Consider the following 23684-nt stretch of genomic DNA (forward strand, 5'->3'; position numbering starts at 1 on the left):
ACTAATTTTAAGTGGTCCTCAGTACTGCCTGGTCATCATCCTGTTTTTTCCTGGCCCACTTACTATCTCAGCATCCCATAATGTTTTGTTTCCTCTCTTACCAACTTCCAACACTTCTTTTCCCATTCTTACTTTCAGCTGTTGGATACCTTTGCTTTCATATACCATTGAGAAAGTGGAAACTCTTAGAAGGGAGCTTGTTATTCCTTCCATAACTGTATCTACCAACATATCTGAATCTGTTCTCATATTCTCTCTTTTTATTTCTTTGGAAGAACTGTTTATATTTACCAAAGGCCAAACAAACCATATGTACGCTTCAAGCCTCAGAGGTGTTAGACTGCAGTTCTCTTTTCTCTCCTGCATAATCAGTGTCTCTCACTGCCCTGGATCGTTCCTGTCAGCATACACACAGGCTGTCTTCTTTCCCATGTTAAAAAACAAAAACACAAAACTCTTGTGATCTCATATTTCCCTTGAACTATTTTGCCATTTCTCTGCTCCGTTCTGTGCAAAATTCCCCTGAAGAGTACTTTTCAGTATTTCTATGTTTTTCTTTCTCACTTGAACTCACCCTAATTAGGCTTCGTAATCACCATCCTCCTAAAATAGTTCTCATCAAGATATCACTACTGACCTTAATTGATATGGTTAGGCTCTGTGTCCCCACCCAAATCTCATCTTCAGTTGTAGTCCCATAATTCCCAATGTGTTATGGAAAGGACCTAGTGGGTGACAATTTGAACCATGGGGGTGGTTTCCCCCATACTGTTCTCATGGTAGTGAATATAATGGTATATGAAAGCAAAGCCTTGAGAGTTGATGGTTTTATCAGGGGTTTCTGCTTTTGCATCTTCCTCATTTTCTCTTGGCGCTCCATGTGTAAGAAGTACCTTTCACCTTCCGCCATGATTCTGAGGCCTCCCCAGCCATGTCGAACTGTAAGTCCAGTTAAACCTCTTCTTCTTCCCAGTCTCAGATATGTCTTTATCAGCAGTGAAAACAGACCAATACGTTAATATTGCTAAATCCAGCAGTCATTCCTCAGTCTTTACCTTCTTTAGTGTGTTGGCAGCATTTGATGTACTTGATCATTTCTTTCTACTAAATTCTGTTCACTTAGCTCTTTCTCTTGATTCTCCCCTTAAATTACTGGCTTATCCTTCTTAGTATCATGTGATGTTTTTTCCTTATTTTACTAATCTATAAATGTTGAAATGCTCCAGGACTCAATCCTCGTACTTCTTTATGCAAAATCACTGCCTAGGCGAACCTGTCTGTGGTCTTAAAAATACCATAAGTAGTCTGCCTTATCCATGGGGGATATATTCCAAGCCTCCCAGTGGATACCTGAAACCATGGATAGCACTGAATCCTATGTACACTATGTTTTATCCTACACAGTAATAGACAGGTAGTGTTTATAGCATGGATACTTCCGACAAAGAGATGATTCACGTCCTACGTGAGTTGGGAGTTGCATGGTGCAAGTTTTTTCATGTATTTAGAATAGCACTGCAATTTAACGCTTATGGATTGTTTATTTCTTGAACTTCTGATTTAATATTTTTGGATCACAGTTGACTGCTGGTAACTGAAGCCATGGAAAGTGAAACTGAGGGTAAGGGGGAACTACTGTATTTGGATGACTCCTAAAGTTGTATCTCCAGCCTTAACTTTTTTACTGAGTCCAGACTTTTTAATCCAACTGCCTACTTCTCTTGGATGTTGATTAGGCATCTCAAACTTAGTATGTCCACATTTGAAATCCTTGTGTCCACCAAACTTCTTCTCTGTGTCTCAGATAATGTCTACTCCATTCTTCCAGTTGTGTAGGCAAAAGCTTTGGAGACATTCCTGACTTTTCTATCAAGAAATCCTGTTAGCTCTATCTTTAAAATGTCCAAAATTTAATCACTTCCCAATACCACTGCATCTGCCTATCTTGTACAATTCACCTTTCTTTTTTACCTGGCTGTTTCATGTGCTTTCTCACTTGTCTTTTTGCTTTCTCCCTTGACCCTTAATGTCTGTCCTCAACCCACCAGCCACTGATACTTTTAGAATGTTACATGTTATTTTTCTGCTCATTGCTTTCCCATTTCACTTCAGATCCAAATTTCACAGGGCCTAGAAGGCCATATATTATTGTATCCCCAGTGATTTCTCTGTTCTTAGCTACCATTTCCTTATCCACTTTACTATAAATGTATGTACTTCTGTGCTGTTCTTTGAATATACCAATTGCCCTTGCTCTTGTGTCTTTGCTCTTGCTACTAGTTCCGTGACTTGACTTGGAAAACTCTTCCCTGGGGTCTTCATGACTCTTCCTTCCTTCCTTTAGATCTCTCCTCAAATATAATATTACCTTTAAGGAGAGTTATTTGTTAACTGTCCTATGTAAAATAACAACCTTTGTTTCTCTCCCGACTTCTCTAGGACTGGGCATTCCTTTCTTTGTTACCCTAATTTATTGTCCTTATTATACTGATAGCAATTTGACATAGTATGTATTATTTATCTTCATTATCTATGTACTAAAATGTTAATTCCATGAAGGCAGCAACTTGGTTTATTTTGTTTCCTCCAATATCTCTAGTCCCTAGTCCAAAGGCTATCATGTAATAAATGCGCAGTAAATACTTGAATGAATGATAGATTAATGTGTTAGATGTGGCTTTCTTTTATGTATTCTGCTAGGTATTCCTTCAATCTGAGAACTTTATTTAATTCTAAAATATTCTCAGCAGTTACCTCCTGAAATACTGCTTTATTTTTCATCCCATAGTTATTACTTGTGGAATGTTTTAGGCATATGTTAGAGTTTCCCAAAGAAACTTATGTCTCAACTGTGTTTTCATGTTTTTAATCTCACTATTTTCCTGTGTAGTGTTCTGGATGAATCCCTTATTACTATCCCTCATTTCACTAATCTCTTTTTGTGTCTAGTTTTGAGCTTAGTCCATTTAGTTGTTTTTTACTTCAGTGATTATAATCTTTTATCTTCAAGATTTTAATCGCTTCTTTACATCTACCTGATCGTGTTTCAGCTCTCATCTTTACTTTTAACATTAGTTATTCTTTTGTCTTTATGGACCTTTAACTTACTTATTTTAGTCTTTTTCATTGTAGTTGATTATTTTTATTTTTACTAGAGGATTGCATCTTTTGACTTGAACTTAGTATGTCAGTGTATATGGGTTCATGTATTTTGAATTTTTTTGTTTGGGGTCATATCTGAAGAGGGAAGGTTGCTGTTATTGTTACTGTTTACTTCCTCCTCTTTCTCCACCATCAGGTGCTTATCTAATGCCTATCTTTTTTTTCTAGAAATTTTATAGTTGCCTTTAAATTGTCAATCTCACCCAAGTCTCTTTCCTGAAATAGGTTTTATAGAGGTTTTGCTATACCTAGCCTCAGCTGCAGAGTGTTCTGGCTCAAGTCTTGAATGGGGAGCTACGTCTATAAACTTTTGCCTTTCTAGACTCTAATATAAGCCTTGGTTCTAGGCAAGGATGGGTGGAAGCTTTTTTCCAGCTTCACTTCATGAGTTAGCATTCCAGTCCCACACAATGAGCCTGGTTGTGCTTCTGCATACTGGGTAAGGCACTCTTATTCCCTATTAACTCCAGAAGTCAAGCTCCTTTCCACCTCAGCCTGCATCTGAATCTGGGGGACAGCAAACAGTAGCTTCATCCCCATTTATAGTTTTCTATTTTTGTTTAATTTGTGATTCTCAGAGATACAAATTTGTCTGTTTAATTTTTTATGTTTTTCTATGAATACCCTATATTTTATTCGTGGCCTTTTCAAAAAATGTAAGTCAGTGTCCAATAAATTTCCCCTTATTTATGGTATAAATTGACTGGTGTCAGCCTGATTATACAGTCTCTTCAGACCTTTGTTCCTTCCTTTCCCTTTTCCTCCTTTTCCTTTGTAAAGCTGTATTTGTTTAAAAGCTATATTTGTTTTAGAATATAGTCATTCTTTACAAGTATTGTGATTTTCTGTTTCCCAGAGAACTATGCTTTGAGTGTACAACTACCATTTAGTTTAGTTAATAGTAGTCTCAGAGACTAGAAATGTACAGGAAGGTGTCAGAAATAAAAAAATTCTAGTTATAGGATATCAACTATAAGTAAATCTCTGTCAATCTCTCTTTTGAGACTCTTACTTAAAAAATGGTAAATTTTATCCTTAATATAATTGTGTTTGTGAAAGCTTAAATTAATAAGAACATGTTTACTTAATTTTAATTATTTTCAAAGCAATGACATTATGGTAATTGCAATCAAGGTTAAACCATATTTTGTGTAATTTTTATCATATATCTAAATCTGGAAATGAAACTGTTCTTTTAGTATGAAGTTGTCTTAGTTTTCAGCAGTTGTGAGTTGCTGTCACTTGCCATATGGTTTCTGATTAATTCTGAAAGAGCTGTCAACTCAAGATAATTTAATTTTCTATATTTTAAAGTGATGTTAATATTTGGGATATGAAAATTTAAAGTATTAGCTACCAATTATGACTAATAAACTCTATATATTTTTATATCTAGAGAAAAACAGAAATCTGAAGGTAAAGACAGAAAAGTTCTAGAAATTCTGCAAGTCAAGGATGCCAAAATACAAGAATTTGAACAGGTTGGTGTTATAATAAAAATATTTAAAATCACTATACTTGTTTTGGGTAGTAGATCATTAAAATTATTTTTGTTTTGCAATAGTGTTTATTGAGAATATTAGGGTCCTTATTATGTTAAAGCATTAGTATTTTGAAGTCACTAGTAAGATTATTCTTCATTATTAATACTTTGCTTGTACCCTTTTGTTTTCTGAATTAATAGGCTGTAACTTTTTATATAATGTTACAGTTTTATAATGGTATCTAGCTGTTATTATTTGTTTTGTTGAATTTTGCCATTATTAGCAGTTATCATTTACTTCTGAAGCTTGTAAATTTTCAGATGACTTTATTTGTAGAAAAGATAAAAATTGAGATCGTATTATTTACACTTAAAACTTGTATTTTTGTATTAATACTATATTAGGCTATTCTTCCACTGTTATAAGTAAATACCTGAGACTGGGTAATTAATAAGAAAGAGGTTTCATTGGCTTATGGTTCTGCAGACAGTACAGGACGCACAGGAACATCTGCTTCTTGGGAGGCCTCAAGGAGCTTTACTCATGTCAGAAGGCAAAGCATGTGACACTTCACATGGTTATAGCAGGAGCAAGAGAGAGAGAGACAGGGCATGGTGAGGGAGGCGCCACACACTTTTAAACAAGAGCTCGTGAAAACTCACTCGCTATGCAAAATCAGCACCAAGCCATGAGGGATTTACCCTCATGACCCAAATACCTCTCATCAGCCCCCACTTTCAGCTTTGGGGATTACAATTCAATGTGAGATTTGGGCAGGGACAAATATTCACACTATATCAAGTACAGTCCTATCTTTTATGTATAATCAGTACATTATACAATTACATATATTTATATTTATATTTATATGTAATATGTAAATTTATGTGTGATTGTATAATCAGTATGTAATCACTCAAAAGTGTATGTGGTCATGCTTTCTGGAGCAATTTTCAAGATATAAACATCTCAAAAAAGAAGTGAAAGAAATTTATTTTAACAGTGGCTAATATCATTATATAATATTTAAATTCATTTTGTACTCAAGCTCATTATGGAGCAAATAAACTATAATTTTTCTTGGGAGGTACCTTTTTGGCAACTATGCTCTTTTGACTTTTGAATTTATTTTCCTTTCTAACCAATTAAAGGTTCATGAGAACTTTGATCTAGGATCAGTTGTTGTTATAAAGTTGTTTCATGAAAAAAGTAAAAGTTCCATTCCCTACATTTCTGTCAGTTCTTTCTAAAAAGGAATATTGATTCCAATATAACATACAAATCTGAAATTTATACCTTTTCCACAGTTGAGTTTTTCCTATAGAAAATGTCATAATTGGTACTATAATGATAAAATGTTAAGAATAACATTTTAGTAAATTTGTTCTGGAAAGAAACAGTTGTGTTTACCACCCAAGTGTCAAACAATATTAAAATATACTCTAAAATAGGTAAATGTTGTCATGTGCCTGGTGTATTCATTGGATTAGGCTAAGCTGCTTAACAAGTACAGCCTTATGACCCAGACATGGTAAACATCATTTGTATTCATATTTTACTGGAAAAAAATTTGGCTACCCCAAGATTCAGGTGATTTGAGAAAATGTAGATACAAGTGTAGCAGGCTCTTCCTCAATTATACCTCTCTTCTGTTAGAGAAGGAAAATAGGTTTTGGCAAAATGGGTCTTTTTAATATCCTTAGGCATTAAGTTTGCAGAGCTTTAATGAATGCTGTTTGGTTTACCAGCTTTGGATAACCATAGCATACCCTTAGAAAACATTGCCTTTTGTAAGTGAAAATATATTTCCCCCTTTTCTTTGCTAAATTCTTTGTCTACTTCTGCATCCTTGAGTAGAGATTATTTCATTATTTATCTTTTGAGTGGAATCACATAGCTTATATATAACATACTAAACTCTCATAAGAGAAATCATTTACTTTGTAGGGACCCAAATTTCTTAGGATTAATCATTTCATTTTTGTGCAATGATGGTTATAACTTTGTACAAGGTATATTTTCAGTTAGGTTCAACAAAATATTGTATTAAATGTATATATTATCCTGTGATGGTGTTGTAGAATATTCGGAGTTACATTTCTTGCCTTTAATGCTTTTTAAATATCTTTGATGATTAGGTGAGGTTAGAAGTAAGGTGGAAATTGCCATATTCTCCTACACTGCTTTGTAGTTTCTATGAGGGCAGAGTCTATTTCTCTCTCATCCACTCTTTAGTCTCATACAGATGACTCTATACCCAGCAAGTAATTATTAATAGTTATTTCATAGTCAGGTCCACTGACATGGACCTGAATTATTAGGTTGGCAGGAATGAAAGGCATGTAAATGGAACCATAAGGACTTCATAGTAATTTTGAAAATGACTCTTAGGTTTTAAGCTTGGAGAAACCAGGAGAACAGTGGCATTATTATCAAAAAGAGGGTTATTTTCAGGAAGTATATATTGTTTTGAAGGTAAGGTTTTGAGCTTCTTGTAGAAAGTTCATGTTTTAGATGCTGATAGGAATTCCATTTAGAGATATTTAGCAAACTGTTAGAAGCACGAATCTGATACTTGGGAGAGAGTTTTGACCTGGAGTTATGGGTATTTAATGGTTTAGTTAGAGGGAAGACTTTAAGCAGTGAAAATTTTGAGAACAAGATATTTACTGATTTTTTAATGAGGAAGGAAAAATTGTAGTAAAAAAGACTAAAAGACTTTAGAGAAGTAAGGAGGAAGTACAATGCAGTATCTCATGAATTGAGAGAAGAGAGTTGGAAGTACAATGCAGTATCTCATGAATTGAGAGAAGAGAGTTGCAAGAAGCAAAAGGTTGTCATTGTAAAATGCTACAAAAAATGGAATGAGTTTTTGAAAAAGACATTACATTTAGCAGTCATGAAGTTTTAAAATGAATTTTAGAAAGCAATATAAGGGGGATGGCATATGACATTTTAAGAGATCATTGAACTCTGACAAAGTAATGGAAAGGAATGAAGAAATGTGACATTATGGGGTGTGGAGATAGAGGGATTGGTTGATTGTTTTATTTTATTATTATTATTTTTTATTTTCTTTTTATTATTATTATTATTATTATTATTATACTTTATGTTCTAGGGTACATGTGCATAACGTGCAGGTTTGTTACATTACTGTTTTATTTTAAGTAATAGCTCACGCAATCGTGGGCTGGCAAGTAACTCTGCAGGGCAGTCCATCAGAATGGAGACCTAGGGAAGACTTTATGTTACATTGCAAATCCTAAGGTAGTCTGGAGGTAGAATTTCTTCCTGCTCTGGGGATCATAGTATTTTCTTGAGGCCTTCAACTGATTGGATGAGGCCAGCCCACATTATGAAGGGTAATCTGCTTTTCTCAAAATCCCATTAATTTAAATGTTAACCACATCTAAAGAATACTTTCACAATAATATCTAGACTGGTGTTAGGTAGGAATGTGTGTACCATGGGTAGTATAGCCAAATTGACATATAAAATTTACCAAATGGGTAAAAACAGCTGGGGTAAATAGATTTTATGTTTATCTGGCTAGAGATTAGGCTGTCTCCACTGTTCGCTGTGGTATGAGTTAGAGATAAAACTCTGGTATCCATGTCTTTTTTGAAGTTTTGTAGATACCTTATAAATATCCTTGATATGCATAATTCGATTTTCTTAAAAAGAAAAACTTTAAACAAATTAAATTCAATGGAGTTTAATTGAGATGAAAAAAAATTCATGAATTGGGTAACACTCAGGTGTTTCACTTTGAGGTGGGTAACACTCAAAGTGGTTCAGAGAGCTCTGCTCCCCAATGTGGGCTGGGACTATGTATAGCCAGACAATGGAAGTGACACACAGAAATAGCCAGATTGGTTACAGTTTGGTGTTTGCCTTATTTGGACATGTTTTGGCAATTTGCCCTTGTAATTGGCTCAATGCTTGGCTGCTGTGATTGGCTGAGACTTGGCTACTGTACAAAAATATACTCTCAAGTAGGGTTGTGTTTACATATTGTTAGGTTACAGTTAGCTACCTACAGAGGCAATTTAATTTAATAGTTGCTATTTAAAACTGCTGTTTTTGGTCAAACCTATTAATTATACAATAGCCCCATTGACGTGGTGGTGGGGTGTTGGGGGAGGAGAGGAAGCTGTCTGTAGTGTTATGTTTGGGTTTCAATCTTTTGGTGAGCTGTGCTTCTGAATTGTGACCTTCAAAAGTGCTTCTTAGTTTTTTGTTTGTTTGTTTCCCCACTCCCTTTATCCCCTTAGGAGAGACAGGAAGGCTAGAAGGTGCTTGAGTTGGGTATTTCCCTTCTCCAAGTTGGTTAGTTAGGCTCAGGTAAAACCCCATGAGTCTGGGCTCTGGTAAAATAGTTTTTCTCGATGGCAGGCCTTGGTAAGAAGAAAAGAATACTCTGAGTATTTAAAGATGGTTACTTTCTCCCTCCACATACTGGAAACAGGAAGGAATTATTGTCTGATCTTCCCTGTGGCAACATGACAGGGATCCAGTAGGTTACACTTATGAAAATGTGTCACCTCTTACTGTTTTATGATTCCTCTGAGTGCTGTTTGTCCCCTTCCCCTGCCCAAAACTGGGCCATCCTTGAGTTTTAAACTCTCAGACTTGTCCATATTGATCTTCTAATAATTCATTAATTACAGAATAAGTTTTTCCACCCTGGTGCTGGCTCCTGTGAAAGATTTTTCTCCTGGGCATCTGTTCCATTAAGTTGTTATTCTCTCTGTTTGCCTGTCTCTTCAATTTTGGGGACGTTGGTTTGCTGGATAGTCTCAATTCTCTGATGGATCTGGAAAGAGTTGTTGATTTTCAGTTTGTTCAGCTTTTTTGCTTATTGTGTAAATGAGAAAGACGACTGTCAAGTTCCTTACGTGCTGGACTGGAAACCAGAAGCCCCCTCCATTGAATTGTTGTTCCACTGAAAAATATTAAATAGCTCCTAATTTTCAAGATTTATAGCTATGAGATAGAATAAGAATTAGAATGACAAATCCTTTAGCTTATTTAAATCTTACTTCTATCTAGTGAAATTACTAGAAAGTTACACACACAGATTTTTTTTTTCCCACTGGTTGCAGAAAAACTTTTGTAGAGTACAATCTAATAATTATTTGTATAAAGAATTGCCATTTTTTTGGGTAAGACTATGTTTTAGCTTTGTCACTGTTATAAAATTATGTAATACATTTCCCTTTTAGTATTGTGCTTTGATAGCATGACTTATGATAACCTAGTATATTGTATTTAATTAGATGATAATTGCTTTTTAACATTATATTTCCTTTTTTCCTTACCTTCCAGGAGGCTCAGAAGTTTTATTTCTTAATTTCAATTACTTTTATCCCTTCCTTTTTCTCCACTTATCATTGTTTTAGTTATTGTGGTTTAATTACTGCTTTGTTTGTTTTTTGTTAAAAGTTTCATGTCCATTTTGAAAATAGGTTAGTATAAATAATAAATTAACTATGCTCAAGTTTTGCCTAATAGAGTTTGGGCCTTATGCCCCTTCCCCACCCCCGACACATTTTTATCCCTGCTTCATACTCACTATTATTTTCTTGTTACTCTGTAGACTTCTCTTGACCATTATTTGAATTATTCATTTCATGGCTTATCTGTAATAAATATTTGTTCCAGACATTCTCTCTCTTGTCACCCCTTAATGCTTTATGGTTCCTCTGAATTCTGTTTGCTATTTTAATATTAACTCAAGCCAGACTATTAAGAATTTACCTGCCTCTATTCAGAAAGTTTTGTTAAAAAATATTAATAAAGCTTAATTTTAAAATGAACTTTAACTGTATATATCTGTGCTTTCATTATTTAGATTATCGAGGGTATATTTTATTAGGATAATATGTTGATTTATACGAACTTTTACACTTTTAGAGTTTACAGTGCTCTTGTATTGGGAGAAAATCTTTTATTACTTTAATGATTTTGTGATATAAGAAACTATATTATGCAATGTAATATTAAACTATCGGAATATGATAGTTTTGGTTAAGCAATTTTTTAATCTTATTATGCTTTTTAATTTACAGATTGAGTCTGTTTGTCCTTTTGAATTACTATTATAAGTTCACTCAAATGTCAAAATCTAAATTATTAAATAATTCTCATGAAAGGATTCTCTGTTGGTATCATTTATATTGTCAGTGCCTGTTAAGTTTAGTTCACTGTAATGGGAAAACCCTTTTAAAATTTGTCAGTTGGTCAGTGTTCTTCCTAGAGTTTAAGTAATTTCCAGAATAGATAAGATAGGCTCAAATTTTGTCATTTTTTCTTCAAAGGATAGGCTTATGGGTATTTTACAGACAGTTTTAATGCTTATATTATTGAATTTATTATTTAGTGTCAATCTCATCTGTAAACAGTTAACAGTCCAATTTGGGAGATATTATGAGTAGAAAGATTATTAGCAACACTAGGTAGTTTGTTATGTGTCAAATGTATAATAACACAAAAATTTAGAAATGGCAAGAATTACAAAATACTGGGATAGTAAGGGATGCTTTTATTGAGGAGGTGATAGTTGAGTCTCAAAGGAGCATAAGACTTAGCTGAGAGTAGAAAAAGTGATTGTAAGTTGTGGATGAGCCATTTTTATGCATCTATTTTTATATTATTTGATTGATGTCAGGCACATTTTGATACGGCCTAATAATTAAAATAGAACAGAAAAGTTAAAAACTGAGATGCCATTTGTACTTACTGGATTTAAAAAAATTTCCAACCCTGAGAGTTAAGTGTTGGTGGGGAGGTAGAGTAATGAAAACTCCTGAAATGCGAATAGTCTTTGACTTAGCAATTTCACCTCTAAGTGGATATAATCCAGAGAAGTGTTCTTCAAACTTTTGTTAGTATTATCCCTGAAGTACATTTTACTTCATGACCTATTATACACACACAAAATAAAAGTTTCACATAATAATAGTTATTTTTAGTACATATAATTAAGGTAAACATATGAAAATTTTTATATCAAATGTGAATTTACTAATATTTAAATACAAGAAAAATCTTAAATATGATAAAAGTTTAGAAAATAATTTATGAAGCATGTCTGTTTTGTAAGTTTATTCCTATAACTGTAGTTTCATTGCTAATAATATGTGCCTATTACCTTGATATTTTCTATTGTATTATAATGCGTTTAAAAAATACCAATTATTGTAACTAAATCGATTTAATGATCCATTACTAGATTGTAATCTGTAGTTTGAAAAACACTGCTTGGGAGAAATTCTTGGTCATGAATATTTGGAGTCATGCTTAAGAGTGTTCATAACAGTATTCTTTGTATACCCCTTTACACACTGATAAAAGATGGATAAATAGAGCATAGTTATCTGATGGATTAATAATATCTGATGGATTAATTACATCAAGGTAATTGATCTACAGTTACATTCATTATTATGAATAAATTTGGGAACGTATGTTGAGCAAAAATAGCAAGCTACATAATATGCATAATAAGATTTAAGTTCAGAAGTAAGCAAAACTATACAGCATATTAAATAGGGACATATATCTGTCTTTGAACTATAAAGAAAAGCAAGGCAAAGATAAGAATCAGGGTTTCAAGATAATGCTTACCCTTGGAGGGAATAGGAAGTACTAGAGGATAAAGGGTCATACATGAGATATCAAAGATAATGGTACAGTTGTGTTTCCTAGCTGAATGTTGGTACGTACAGGGCCGCTCCTTTTACTTTTTTTTTTTAAAAAAATTCTTTACACATTTATCACAGATTATTTTTGTATGTATTCAGTATCTAAATTATGTTTTACCTATAAATACAATAAAATCAATAATTAATATTACACTTTTAAAAATTAGAGTATTGGGGTTGGGCACAGTGGCTCACACCTGTAATCTCAGCAGGGCCGAGCTGGGAAGATTGCTTGAGTCCAGGAGTTTGAGTAACATAGTGAGACTTCATTTCTATGAAGAAAATTAAAAATTAGCTGGGTTGGTGGCACATACCTATGGTCCTAGCTACTTGGGAAGCTGAGATGGGAGGATCCCTTGAGTCCAGGAGTTCGAGGCTGCAGTGAGCCATGATTGTGCCACCGCACTCCAGAGTGGGTGACAGGACAGAGCGAGACCCTGTCTCTTAAAAAATTAAATAAATAAAATAGAATATTGAATATATTTTCACTTTATTTCTAAAAATCCACTTTTCATCATAATCCTGGATCTTCCTCTCATTTTCAGTTTATTCCCAAGTCCTTTGGAGACAGTTTGATAAGGAGGAAATATGAGAGTATAAAGGAATCAGCATCAGTGATAGATCAGAAATGGAATAAAGGTCAACTGAGCGTACTACGTAAAAAAAAGTGTTTCTATCTTGATGTCTCTCTTTCTTGGTTGATAGACAGAAGGTGTTATTGAGTCTTACTTGGAGGCTTCCAGTAATTGTGTCAGGCTAGATAGTATGTGTTTAATAAATATTAGTTGAAAGAATGGATGGATTGATAAAAGTTGAAGAAGTTTAGGAAAGAGTATCAGGATATGGATTCCATTTTTAGCAAGTTAGTTTGAGGTAGTAGACAATCCAAAGGGAGGGGTCTTGTATAGCTGGAAATATGAGATTGGTGATTGGGAAGGTGAGGGCTGGAATATAGATTAGATAGTCTTTCAGACAGAGTAAGATTAGCAGCCAAGAGAGGCGCTACGTTTTCTGAGAGAAAAGATGTCCAGAGAAACAAGGGAAGCTAAAAATTGAGTCATGGGTACATCCACCTCGTAGGTGTAATTTAGGTATCTCACATGTGAGAAGAATGTTTGGTTAAAAATTATGGCAGCCTTAACATTCTAAATATTCTGGCTACAGAGCAAGATATTATTAGTACTAAAACAAACTTGCCATTTAAAAATTTTTAAAGTGATTTATGCTTTTACAAAATCAATAGTTTTTCAGAAAAGTTCCTTCTAAATGACATTCAAATAAAAGAATGAGGAATTACGTTAGCTATAAATATATTTTCTTTAATTAGAATGGTTTGCAAAATCTTGTTTTTCTCCTATTACACACCTAAATTCTGAAAGTTTGCTTTCTGAGTGTGGTTTAATATTTAGTGTCCAGTTTTTATGTGTTCTTCAACATAAATAGGCCCTGTACTTGCACATTTTAGTTAAAAATTCATGGACATGTTTCAGGAGATGAGAATTTTGGTGACAGACATTATTACGAAAGCTAATTAATCATAACATTAGCAAATCAAAATATAAAACCTTTGAAATAAAATATTTTTTCTTAGAAATAAAAGCTCACCAGTAATTTAAATTTTTTCCACAGAGAGAATCAGTACTGAAACAGGAAATAAATGACCTTGTAAAACGGAAAATTGCAGTAGATGAAGAAAATGCTTTCTTAAGGAAAGAATTCAGTGAGTTGGAGAAGAAATTTAAAGATAAAAGTCAAGAAATTAAGGTGTGTTGACTTGTGCATAGTTTTGTGGGACTGTTGCTTTGAAGTTCTGCTTTAAGCTTTGTTAGCCTTTGTGGCACAGAAAGTGACAGGTTTGGAGGAAAAATTGCCCTAGGCCCTCCTGTACCATACAGTTTTCTCACATGCAAAAACTCTGATAAGGATGCTTTAAAGCTAGAACTCCAAGCTTTATAACTTTTAGATAAATAGTTAATGATGGAAATGGAGCTAAGAAAGTAGGAGTGTGAATATGTGGCTTCTTGTAATTAGATTCTGATGGGACTGGCATTATTAATTGATAAAACCCAGGTCTGGGAGGATATATCTGTATGGGTCTCAAAAATAGCTGGGGACAGCATCAAAGGCAGCTTGATCAATTAATGGGCTCTTTGCAAATGTGTACTCATCAAAGCTGTCATCCAGTGAAAAAATATGACCCATCCACCTGCCTGAAAAGAGGCCAATAAAAGTACACAGGTGACCTTGGCTATCAAATATAGGAGAAGCTTCTGTGAGGGTAAAACTGCACAGTTTGTATTTGCTGATTAATTCTCACCATTTTTTGGGTTTTTGTTTTGTTTATTTGCCCTTGTGGTTCTGTTCTACAGGACACTAAAGAGTGTGTACAGAACAAAGAAGAGCAAAATAGACTAATTATAAAAAATCTGGAGGAGGAAAACAATAAATTAAGTACCCGCTGCACTGACCTGCTAAATGACCTGGAGAAACTGAGGAAGCAGGAAGCACATTGGAGAAAAGAAAAATATAGCACTGATGCAAAAATAAAGGTATACAATAGGAATTGAATCCATACTCCTCTTTTGGATCTAACTTTTTCTAGGAAGTTTAATACATGTTATTTTCTTTAAATAACAAGCTATATATTCATATCCTCCAGTGGGGACTAGCATTAATTTATATTCTTTCACTTAAGACCCACAGCTTTTTAAAAATTGATGTTGCAAAGCAGGAAACTGACTTCAAATGGTTATCCTAAAATGTAATCATTAAAAAATAAAGGCTATTGCATTTTGAAATAAAATGTGTTTTCAAATAACATATTTAGAATCATGGGTTTTAACTTTTTCACTTAAGGCTTAAGCTTACAAAGATAGCTAGAATTTATTGCAATATGGTTTTTAAGACTATTTTCTAGATCCTTTAAAATATAAAGTATAAAAAATACTAAACTGTTAAACAATACAAATATGTGGTTCTATGGTGGTGCTTTCTTTGACTTTAAAGGAAAGGGCCTTATTTGTGGGAAATTTTTATTTTTATAGAAGATAAAAGTTACAATCAATCATTATATTCTTATACCCTTTTAAAAGGCTAATCAAGTGAGGCAGTGGTTTCTTACATTTTTTAATGAGTATTTTTCAAAATAATACTTTTTTATGGCATTCTCTTTGTCTTTAGAGGTTTTTGCTAATTTCTTTTCTTATTAAATTGCATGTTTTTTTTTTTAACTATAGATTTTGTTGAAAAGGCCAGATCCAGATTTTAGTGCTAGTAAATATGGTGGTCTCTCAATGTGTATACCCCTAAAAAGAACACACACACACACACACACACACACACACACACACACACACACACACAGCTATTCAATAGTTATAAGCAGTTGACCATATGTGTCTGCAGGTTCTGCATCAGTGGGTCAAACTATTCAGAAAAAAAAAAACCACAATTAAAAGTAACAATACAATAATAGAAAACAATACAAGTAAAAATACGATATAACAGCTGTTTACATTGTATTCGGTATTTTGAGTGATCTAGAGATGATTTAAAGTATGTGGGAACGTGTGTAGGGTATTCGCAAATACTATGCCATTTTATATATGAGACTTAAAGCATCCTTGGGTTTTGGTATCTGTGGAGAGTCCTGCATTCAATCCTCCAGGAATACTGAGGGACGATGTAATATGTATGGATGTATGGGTGTGTATATGCATGTATGCAAGAATATTTAAGTTAGGGGAGAAGGATACATCTTTCTCGGAGTATAAACCTGTTGCAGATTATTTATGGAAATCTTTAAGTCTATTAGTGCACAATCATGGGTTGACTGAGCCATTGAGAGAACTGAATTCTGGTGGATTTATTTTCTTAATTTTTGTATCAGTTTCTGCTTCTGTGCAAGCTTTAAACAATTTGGAAGTGTGATAAGGGTAAACCAGTACTTGTGTTAATTCACAGCTACATGATTATTTGGTGATAATTTTTATTTCCTTATTTATTCTATTTGAATAATCAGTTCTGGGATTTGCTGTGACTTGTAGTTGTGTAACATTTTTTTCTCATGGGGTTATTGTCTTTTTCTTACTGCTTTTTGGGCATTCATTATTTATTTTGCATACTAATATTTTGTATCTTATAAATACCTTGTTCTATAAACCTTGAATAAGGAAAACTGGAATTTCAAAAGTTTGTAAATTTTGGTAGTCATTTTATTATTTTATTCTCAAATGTTTTTGCTTTAAAAGTTTTATATGACAAAGTTTTCCCCACCCTAAAGTCTTTAATCTATTTATAATTTATTTTTGGATGTGATGGTCCACATCATTTACTCAGTATCCACAAAAGCAGCAAGGTTGTTCACTGATCTTCTCCCAGCTTTCTCCCATGAAGCATGGTCATAAAAGAATTCTCATAGCTACCTTCCTGGAAAGTAGATCTTACAACCCTCATTCAGAGAGGTTCTGTCTTGTACCTAGAGTCCAAGAATAATTTGAACAAACAGTCCTTTCTAATAAGTTTATTTTACCACAGGATCATATGCCTTTGTCCTCCAGTCACACTTTTGCATGACTGTCCATAAAAACACACAGTTTTCCCTGGGTCTTTGGGTCTTCATTTCCAACATCTACTGTGTCATGTAAAACTTTGGTTAAATAAATGTTATATTTTTCTCTTAGTAATTTGTCTTTTATTACTGGGATGTCAGCCATGAACCTTGCTATGGGTAAGGAAAAGATACTACTTTTTATTTCCTACATGTACATATATTTTCATTTCTTTTGGGTATATACTTAGGAGTGAAATTATTGAGTCATATGGTAACTGTTTTTAAGCTTTTGAGGAACTGCCAGACTATTTCCCAAAGCTGCTGCACCATTTTACATTCAGACACTATGAGGGTTTTGATTTTTCCATCTTCTCATCAATACTTGTAATTTTTTGCCCTTTTTGTTATAGCCACCTCAGGGATGTGAAGTGATACCTCATTATGGTTTTTTGTTTGTTCATTTGTTTGAGACAGAGTCTTGCTCTGTCGCCCAGGCTGGAGTACAGTGGCGTGATCTCGATTCACTGCAACCTCTGCCTTCCTGGATACAAGCTATTCTCCTGCCTCAGCCTCCCGAGTAGCTGGGACTACAGGCACGTGCCACCACATGCAGATAATTTTGTATTTTTAGTAGAGATGGGGTTTTGCCATGTTGGCCAGGCTAGTCTCAAATCATTGTGGTTTTGATTTACATTTTCGTGATGGTAAATGATGGTGAGCATCTTTTCATGTATTACTATCTTTGGAGAAATGTCTATTCAAATCCTTTGTGTACATACTGGATCCATTTGTTGAAGAAAATTATTTTTTCCCCACTGAATTGTCTTGATACCATTTTTGAATATCAGTTGACTGTAAATATAAGCGTTCATTTTTGGACGTCAGTTCTATTTATTTGATCTATACATCTGTCCTCCTGCCTATGCCACATTCTCTTGATTTTTGCACATTTGTAGCAAGTTTTGAAATTGGGGTATATGTGTCCTCCATATTTTTTCTTTTTCTGGATTAGCTATTCTGCGTCTATTTTCCTATGAATTTTAGAATTACCATTTTTCAGTTGGGCGCGGTGGCTCAAGCCTGTAATCCCAGCACTTTGGGAGGCCGAGGTGGGTGGATCACGAGGTCAGGAGATTGAGACCATCCTGGCTAACATGGTGAAACCCCGTCTCTACTAAAAATACAAGAAAATTAGCCGGGCGAGGTGGCGGGTGCCTGTAGTCCCAGCTACTCGGGAGGCTGAGGCAGGAGAATGGCGTAAACCCGGGAGGCGGAGCTTGCAGTGAGCTGAGATCGGCCACTGCACTCCAGCCTGGGCGACAGAGCGAGACTCCATCTCAAAAAAAAAAAAACTAAAAAAAAGAGTTATCTTTTTTCTTCTGGCCAAAAAAGCCATCAGAGAGTTTAATAGAGATTGCCTTGAATAAGTAAATCAGTTTGGGGAGTATTATTATCTCAATAATATTAAGAATCTTCTGATCCATCAACATGTAATGTTTTCCATTTATTTTGGTCTTTTTCAATTTTTTCAGTTGTTTTGTATCTTTCAGGGTATAAATTTGCACTTCTTTGGGTAAATGCATTCTTGAATATTTTATTATTTTTGATGCTATTATAATGGGAACTGTTTTTAATTTTCTCTTCAGGTCATTCATTCATAATGTATAGATACACAATTGAGTTTTGTATACTGATCTTGTATACTGCAACCTTTCTGAATAGGTTAACTAATTCTGATTTTTTTTTTTTTAGTAAATTCCTTAAGACTTTCTACATGTCATATCACGACATCTGCAAGTAGACATAGTTTCACTTCTTCCTTTCTAATCTGAGTGCTTTTAATTTCATTTTATTTTATACTTTCCTGCTGGAAATCCTGGTATAGTGTTAAATAGAGAAAGAGTGGATATCCATGTCTTTTCAAATATCTATTTGCCATTTGTTTGTCTTTTGAGAAATGTGTATTCACATCTTTTGTCCCTTTTTAAATCAGATAATTAGATTTTTTTTCACATAGAGTTGTTTGAGTTCCTTATATATTCTGGTTATTAATCCCTTGTCAGATGGATAGTTTGCAGATATTGTCACTTTGTTGATTGCTTTCTTTGCTGTGCAGAAGCTTTTTAACTTGATGTGATCCCATGTGTACATTTTTGCTTTGGTTTCCTGTCCTTGTGGGGTATTACTCAAGAAATCTTTGTGCAGTCCAGTGTCCTGTAGAGTTCCTGCAATGTTTTCTTTTAGTAGCTTCACAGTTTGAGGTCTGACTTAAGTCTTTAATCCATTGTGATTTGAATTTTGTATATGGCAACAGATAGGGGTCTAGTTTCATTCTTCTGCATATGTATATCCAATTTTCTCAGCACCATTAACTGAAGAGACTGTCTTCCCAAATGTATTTTCATGGCACTTTTGTTACAGTGAGTTTACTGTGAGTTTACAGTGAGTTACTGTGAGTTACAGTGAGTTACTGTGAGTTTACAGTGAGTTTACTGTATTTCTGAGTTCTCTCTTCTGCTCCATTGGTCTATGTGTCTGTTTTTATGACAGTACCATGTCATTTTGGTTATTATAGCTTTGTAATCTAATATGAAGTCAGGTAATGTGATTCCTCCAGTTTTGTTCTTTTTGCTCAGGATAGCTTTGGCTACTCTGGGTCTTTTGTGATTCCATATAATTTTCAGATTTAAAAAAAATCTGCAAAGAATGTCATTAGTATTTTGATAGGGATTGCATAGAATCTGTAGATGGCTTTGGGCAGTATGGACATTTTAACAATATTGATTCTCCCAATCCATGAGCAAGGTATTTCTTTCCTTTTTTTTTTTTTTTTTTTTTTTTGTGTGTGTGTGTCCTCTTTAGTTTCTCTCATCAATGTTTTATAGTTTTCACTGTAGAGATCTTTAACTACTTTGGTTAATTCCTAGGTATTTAATTTTATTTGTAGCTATCATAAGTAGGATTACTTTCTTAATTATTTTTTCAGATTGTTCGCTGTTGGCCTATAGCAATGCTGCTAATTTTTGTATGTTACTTTTGTATCCTGCAACTTTACTGAATTTGTTTATTCATTCTAATAGGTTTTTGGTGGAGTCTTCAGGTTTTTCCAAATATGAGATTATATCATCAGCAAACAAGGATGATTTGACTATTTCCTTTCCAACTTGGATGCTCTGTCTTTGTCTTGTCTGATTGCTCTAGGGCTTCCAGTACTGTGCTGAATAACAGTGGTTAAAGTGGGTATCCTTGTCATGTTTCAGATTTTAGCATCAAGCTTTCAGCTTTTCCACATTCAGTATGATACTAGCTTCCAGGCTGTCATTTATGGCTTTTATTGTTTTGAGGTATGTTCCTTCTATATCCAGTCTTTTTGAGAGTTTTTATCATGACACAATGTTGAATTTTATCAAATGCTTTTTCACCATCAATTGAAATGATCATGTGTTTTGTTTTGGCTTTTGTCTTCGAGATGGAGTCTCGCTGTGTCACCCAGGCTGGAGTACAGTGGCACGATCTTGACTCACTGCAACCTCTGCCTCCTGGGTTCAAGTGATTCTCCTGCCTCAGCCTCCTGAGTATCTGGGATTACAGGCATGCACCACCATGCCTGGCTAATGTTTGTATTTTTAGTAGAGACAGGGTTTTGCCATGTTCGCCAGGCTGGTCTCGAACTCCTGACCTCAGATGATCTGCCTGCTTCAGCCTCCCAAAGTGCTGAGATTACAGGCGTGAGCCACCACACCTGGCCAGGTTTTGTTTTTCATTCTGTTGATATGATGTATCTCATGATGTATCCTAATGATTGATTTGCATATGTTAAACCATCCTTGCATCCCTAGGATGAATTCTACTTGGTCATGATGAATGATTTTTTGATTTGGTGCTAATATTTTATTGAGGATTTTTGGTATCAGTGTTCATCAGGAATATTGGCCTGTAGTTTCTTTTTTTTGATGTGTCTTTGTCTGACTTTGGTATCAGGGTAATACTGACCTTGTAGAATGAGTTTGAAAGTATTCCTTTCTCTATTCTTCAGAATAGTTTGAGCAGGATTGGGGTTAGTTCTTATTTAAATGTTTGGTAGAATTCAACAGTGAAGCTGGGAGACATATTTTCTGGTAGACTTTTTATTTAAGGCTTCAATCTCATTACTTGTTATTGATCTGTTCAGGTTTTGGATTTATTCATGGTTCTGTCTTAGTAGGTTGTATGTGTCTATCAATTTGTCTATTCTAGATTTTTGAATTTATTAGCATATAGTTGCTCATAGTAGCCATTAATAATCCTTTGAATTTCTGCAGTATCTGTTGTAATGTCTACTTTTTCATCTCTGATTTTGTTTATTTGGGTTTCTTTTTTCCTGAGTTAATCTGGCTAATGTTTTGTCCACTTAGTTTATCTTTCAAAAAACCAACTTTCTTTTCATTGTTCTTTTGTATTGTTTGTTTCAATTTCATTGATTTCTGCTCTGATCTTTATTCTTTCTTTTCTTCTAATAATTTTGCATTTTGTTTGCTCTTGCTTTTCTAGTTCTTTAGGATGCATTATTAGGTTGTTTATTTGTTAGGTGCTTTTTTGATGTAGATGTTTATAGCGTAAAATTTGCTTTTAGTACTACTTTCACTGTAGCCCATAGGTTTTGGTATGGTGTGTTTCCATTATCATTTGCTTCTGGGAATTTTTCAGTTTTCTTCTTACTTTCTTCATTGACCTACTGGTCATTCAGGAGCATATTGTTTAATTTCCATGTGATATGTCATTTCCAAAATTTTTCTTGTTACTTGTTTCTAGTTTTATTCCACTGTGCTCAGAGAAGATGCTTGATATAATTTTAGTTTTTTGAATTGTTTACACTTGTTTTGTGGTGAACATATGGCCTATCCTTGAGAATGAGCTACATGCTGAGGAGAAGAATGTGTATTCTGCAGCCATTGGATGAAATGTGGTGTAAATATCTATTAGGTACATTTGGTCTGTAGTGCAGATGAGTCTTGTTTCTTTGTTGATTTATGGTCTGGATTACCTATCCAATGCTGAAGGTGGGGTGTTGAAGCCTCCAGCTCTTATTGTATTGGGGCCTCTCTCTCTTTAGCTATAATAATATTTTCTTTATATATCTTGATGCTCCAGTGTTGGGTGCATGTATATATATTTACATTTGTTACAGTCTTTTGCTGAATTGACCTCTTTAGCATTATATAATGATCTTCTTTATTTCTTTTTATAGTTGTTGTCTTGAAATCTATTTTGTGTGATGGAGGTATAGCTACTTCTGCTCTTTTTTGGTTTTCATTTGCATGGAATATATTTTTCACCCTTTTATTTTTGATCTGTATGTATTTTTAGGTTAAGTCCGTCCGTCCGTCCGTCCTTCCTTCCTTCCTTCCTTCCTTCCTTCCTTCCTTCCTTCCTTCCTTCCTTCCTTCCTTCCGTCCTTCCTTCCGTCCTTCCTTCCGTCCTTCCTTCCGTCCTTCCTTCCGTCCTTCCTTCCCTTTTCTCATGGTCTTGTTCTGTTACCCAGACTGGAGTACAGTGGCATGATCATGGCTCACTTCAGCTTCCACCTCCTAAGCTCAAGCATTCCTCCCACCTCAGCCTCTTGAGTAGCTGAGACTACAGGCATATACCACCATATCTCGCTAATTTTTGTTTTTTAATTTTTTGTAGAGTGAGGTCTTGCTATGTTGCCCAGACTGATCTCAAACTCCTGGGCTCAAGTGACTCTCCTGCCTCTGCCTTCCAAAGTGCTGGGGTTACAGGTGTGCATCACCATGCCTGGTCCCCTGAAGTTTCTTGTGGGCAACAGATGATTGAGTCTTGCTTTTTGAAAAAATATATACATGGGGAGAGTTTGTTCCATTTGCTTTCGGCATTATTAGTGAGCATTTGTTTCATTTACCTGTAGCATTATTATTGATAAGTAAGGACTTAACTCCTGCCATTTGTTATTTTTTGTTTTTTAAGTTTTTGGTTGTTTTGTGGTCTTCTCTTCCATTTTTTCTTCTGTTTTTCTTTTAGTAAAGGTGATTTTCTCTGGTGGTATGATTTAATTTCTTCTTTATTTTTTATGTATCCATTGTATGTGTCTTGATTTGAGGTTACCATGAGGCTTGCATATACTGTTTTATCACCCATTATTTTAAACTGATTACATCTTAACACTGATTGCATATACACATTAACAAACAATGAGAAAACTAATATAAACTCTAATCTTCATCCTGTTTTGTACCGTTTTGTTCTTTTTATTTATATCTTATTCTACTGTAGTAAGTCTTGAAAGTTGTCACAGTTATTATTTTTGATAGATTTACCTTTTGTTGTTTTTACTCAAGATATGAGTAGTTTACACTACAATTACACTTTTATAATACTCTGTATTTGTCTATATACTTACTCTTGCCAGTGAGCTTTGTTCCTTTGTATGGCTTCTTATTGCTTATGAATGTCGTTTTTTATTTTCTTTCAAACTGAAGAATTTTTTTAGCATTCCTTGTAGGACAGATTTGGTGTTGATGAAATCCCTCAGCTTTTGTTTGTCTGGGAAAGTCTTTGTTTGAAGGATATTTTTGATGGATATACTACTCTATGTTAAAAGTTTTGTTTTTTTTTTTCCTTCAGCACTTTAAATATGTCATGGCACTCTCTACTGGCCTGTAGTTTCCACTTTGCAATCTGCTGCCAGATGTATTAGAGGTCCGTTGTATGTTATTTGTGTGTGTGTGTGTGTGTGTGCGCTTTTTTTCTGCTTTCAGTATCCTTTCTTTATCCTTGGCC

The 23684-nt window shown here is 34.3% G+C and overlaps 1 protein-coding gene across 3 annotated transcripts in view; it reads left to right on the forward strand.

The window, feature by feature from the left end:
• LOC105489076 (centlein) overlaps nucleotides 1-23684 on the forward strand; it is a 514234-nt gene that overhangs the window by 234310 nt on the left and 256240 nt on the right. For all 3 annotated transcript variants that reach the window (XM_071077831.1, XM_071077829.1, XM_071077830.1), the window contains exons 3-5: nucleotides 4559-4643; nucleotides 13985-14119; nucleotides 14725-14904. In XM_071077831.1, coding sequence (XP_070933932.1) covers nucleotides 4559-4643; nucleotides 13985-14119; nucleotides 14725-14904 — 400 coding nt within the window. The remainder of the gene's footprint in view (nucleotides 1-4558; nucleotides 4644-13984; nucleotides 14120-14724; nucleotides 14905-23684) is intronic.

The sequence above is a fragment of the Macaca nemestrina genome, chromosome 14 (genome assembly GCF_043159975.1).
Source record: "Macaca nemestrina isolate mMacNem1 chromosome 14, mMacNem.hap1, whole genome shotgun sequence".
Lineage (NCBI taxonomy): Eukaryota > Metazoa > Chordata > Mammalia > Primates > Cercopithecidae > Macaca > Macaca nemestrina.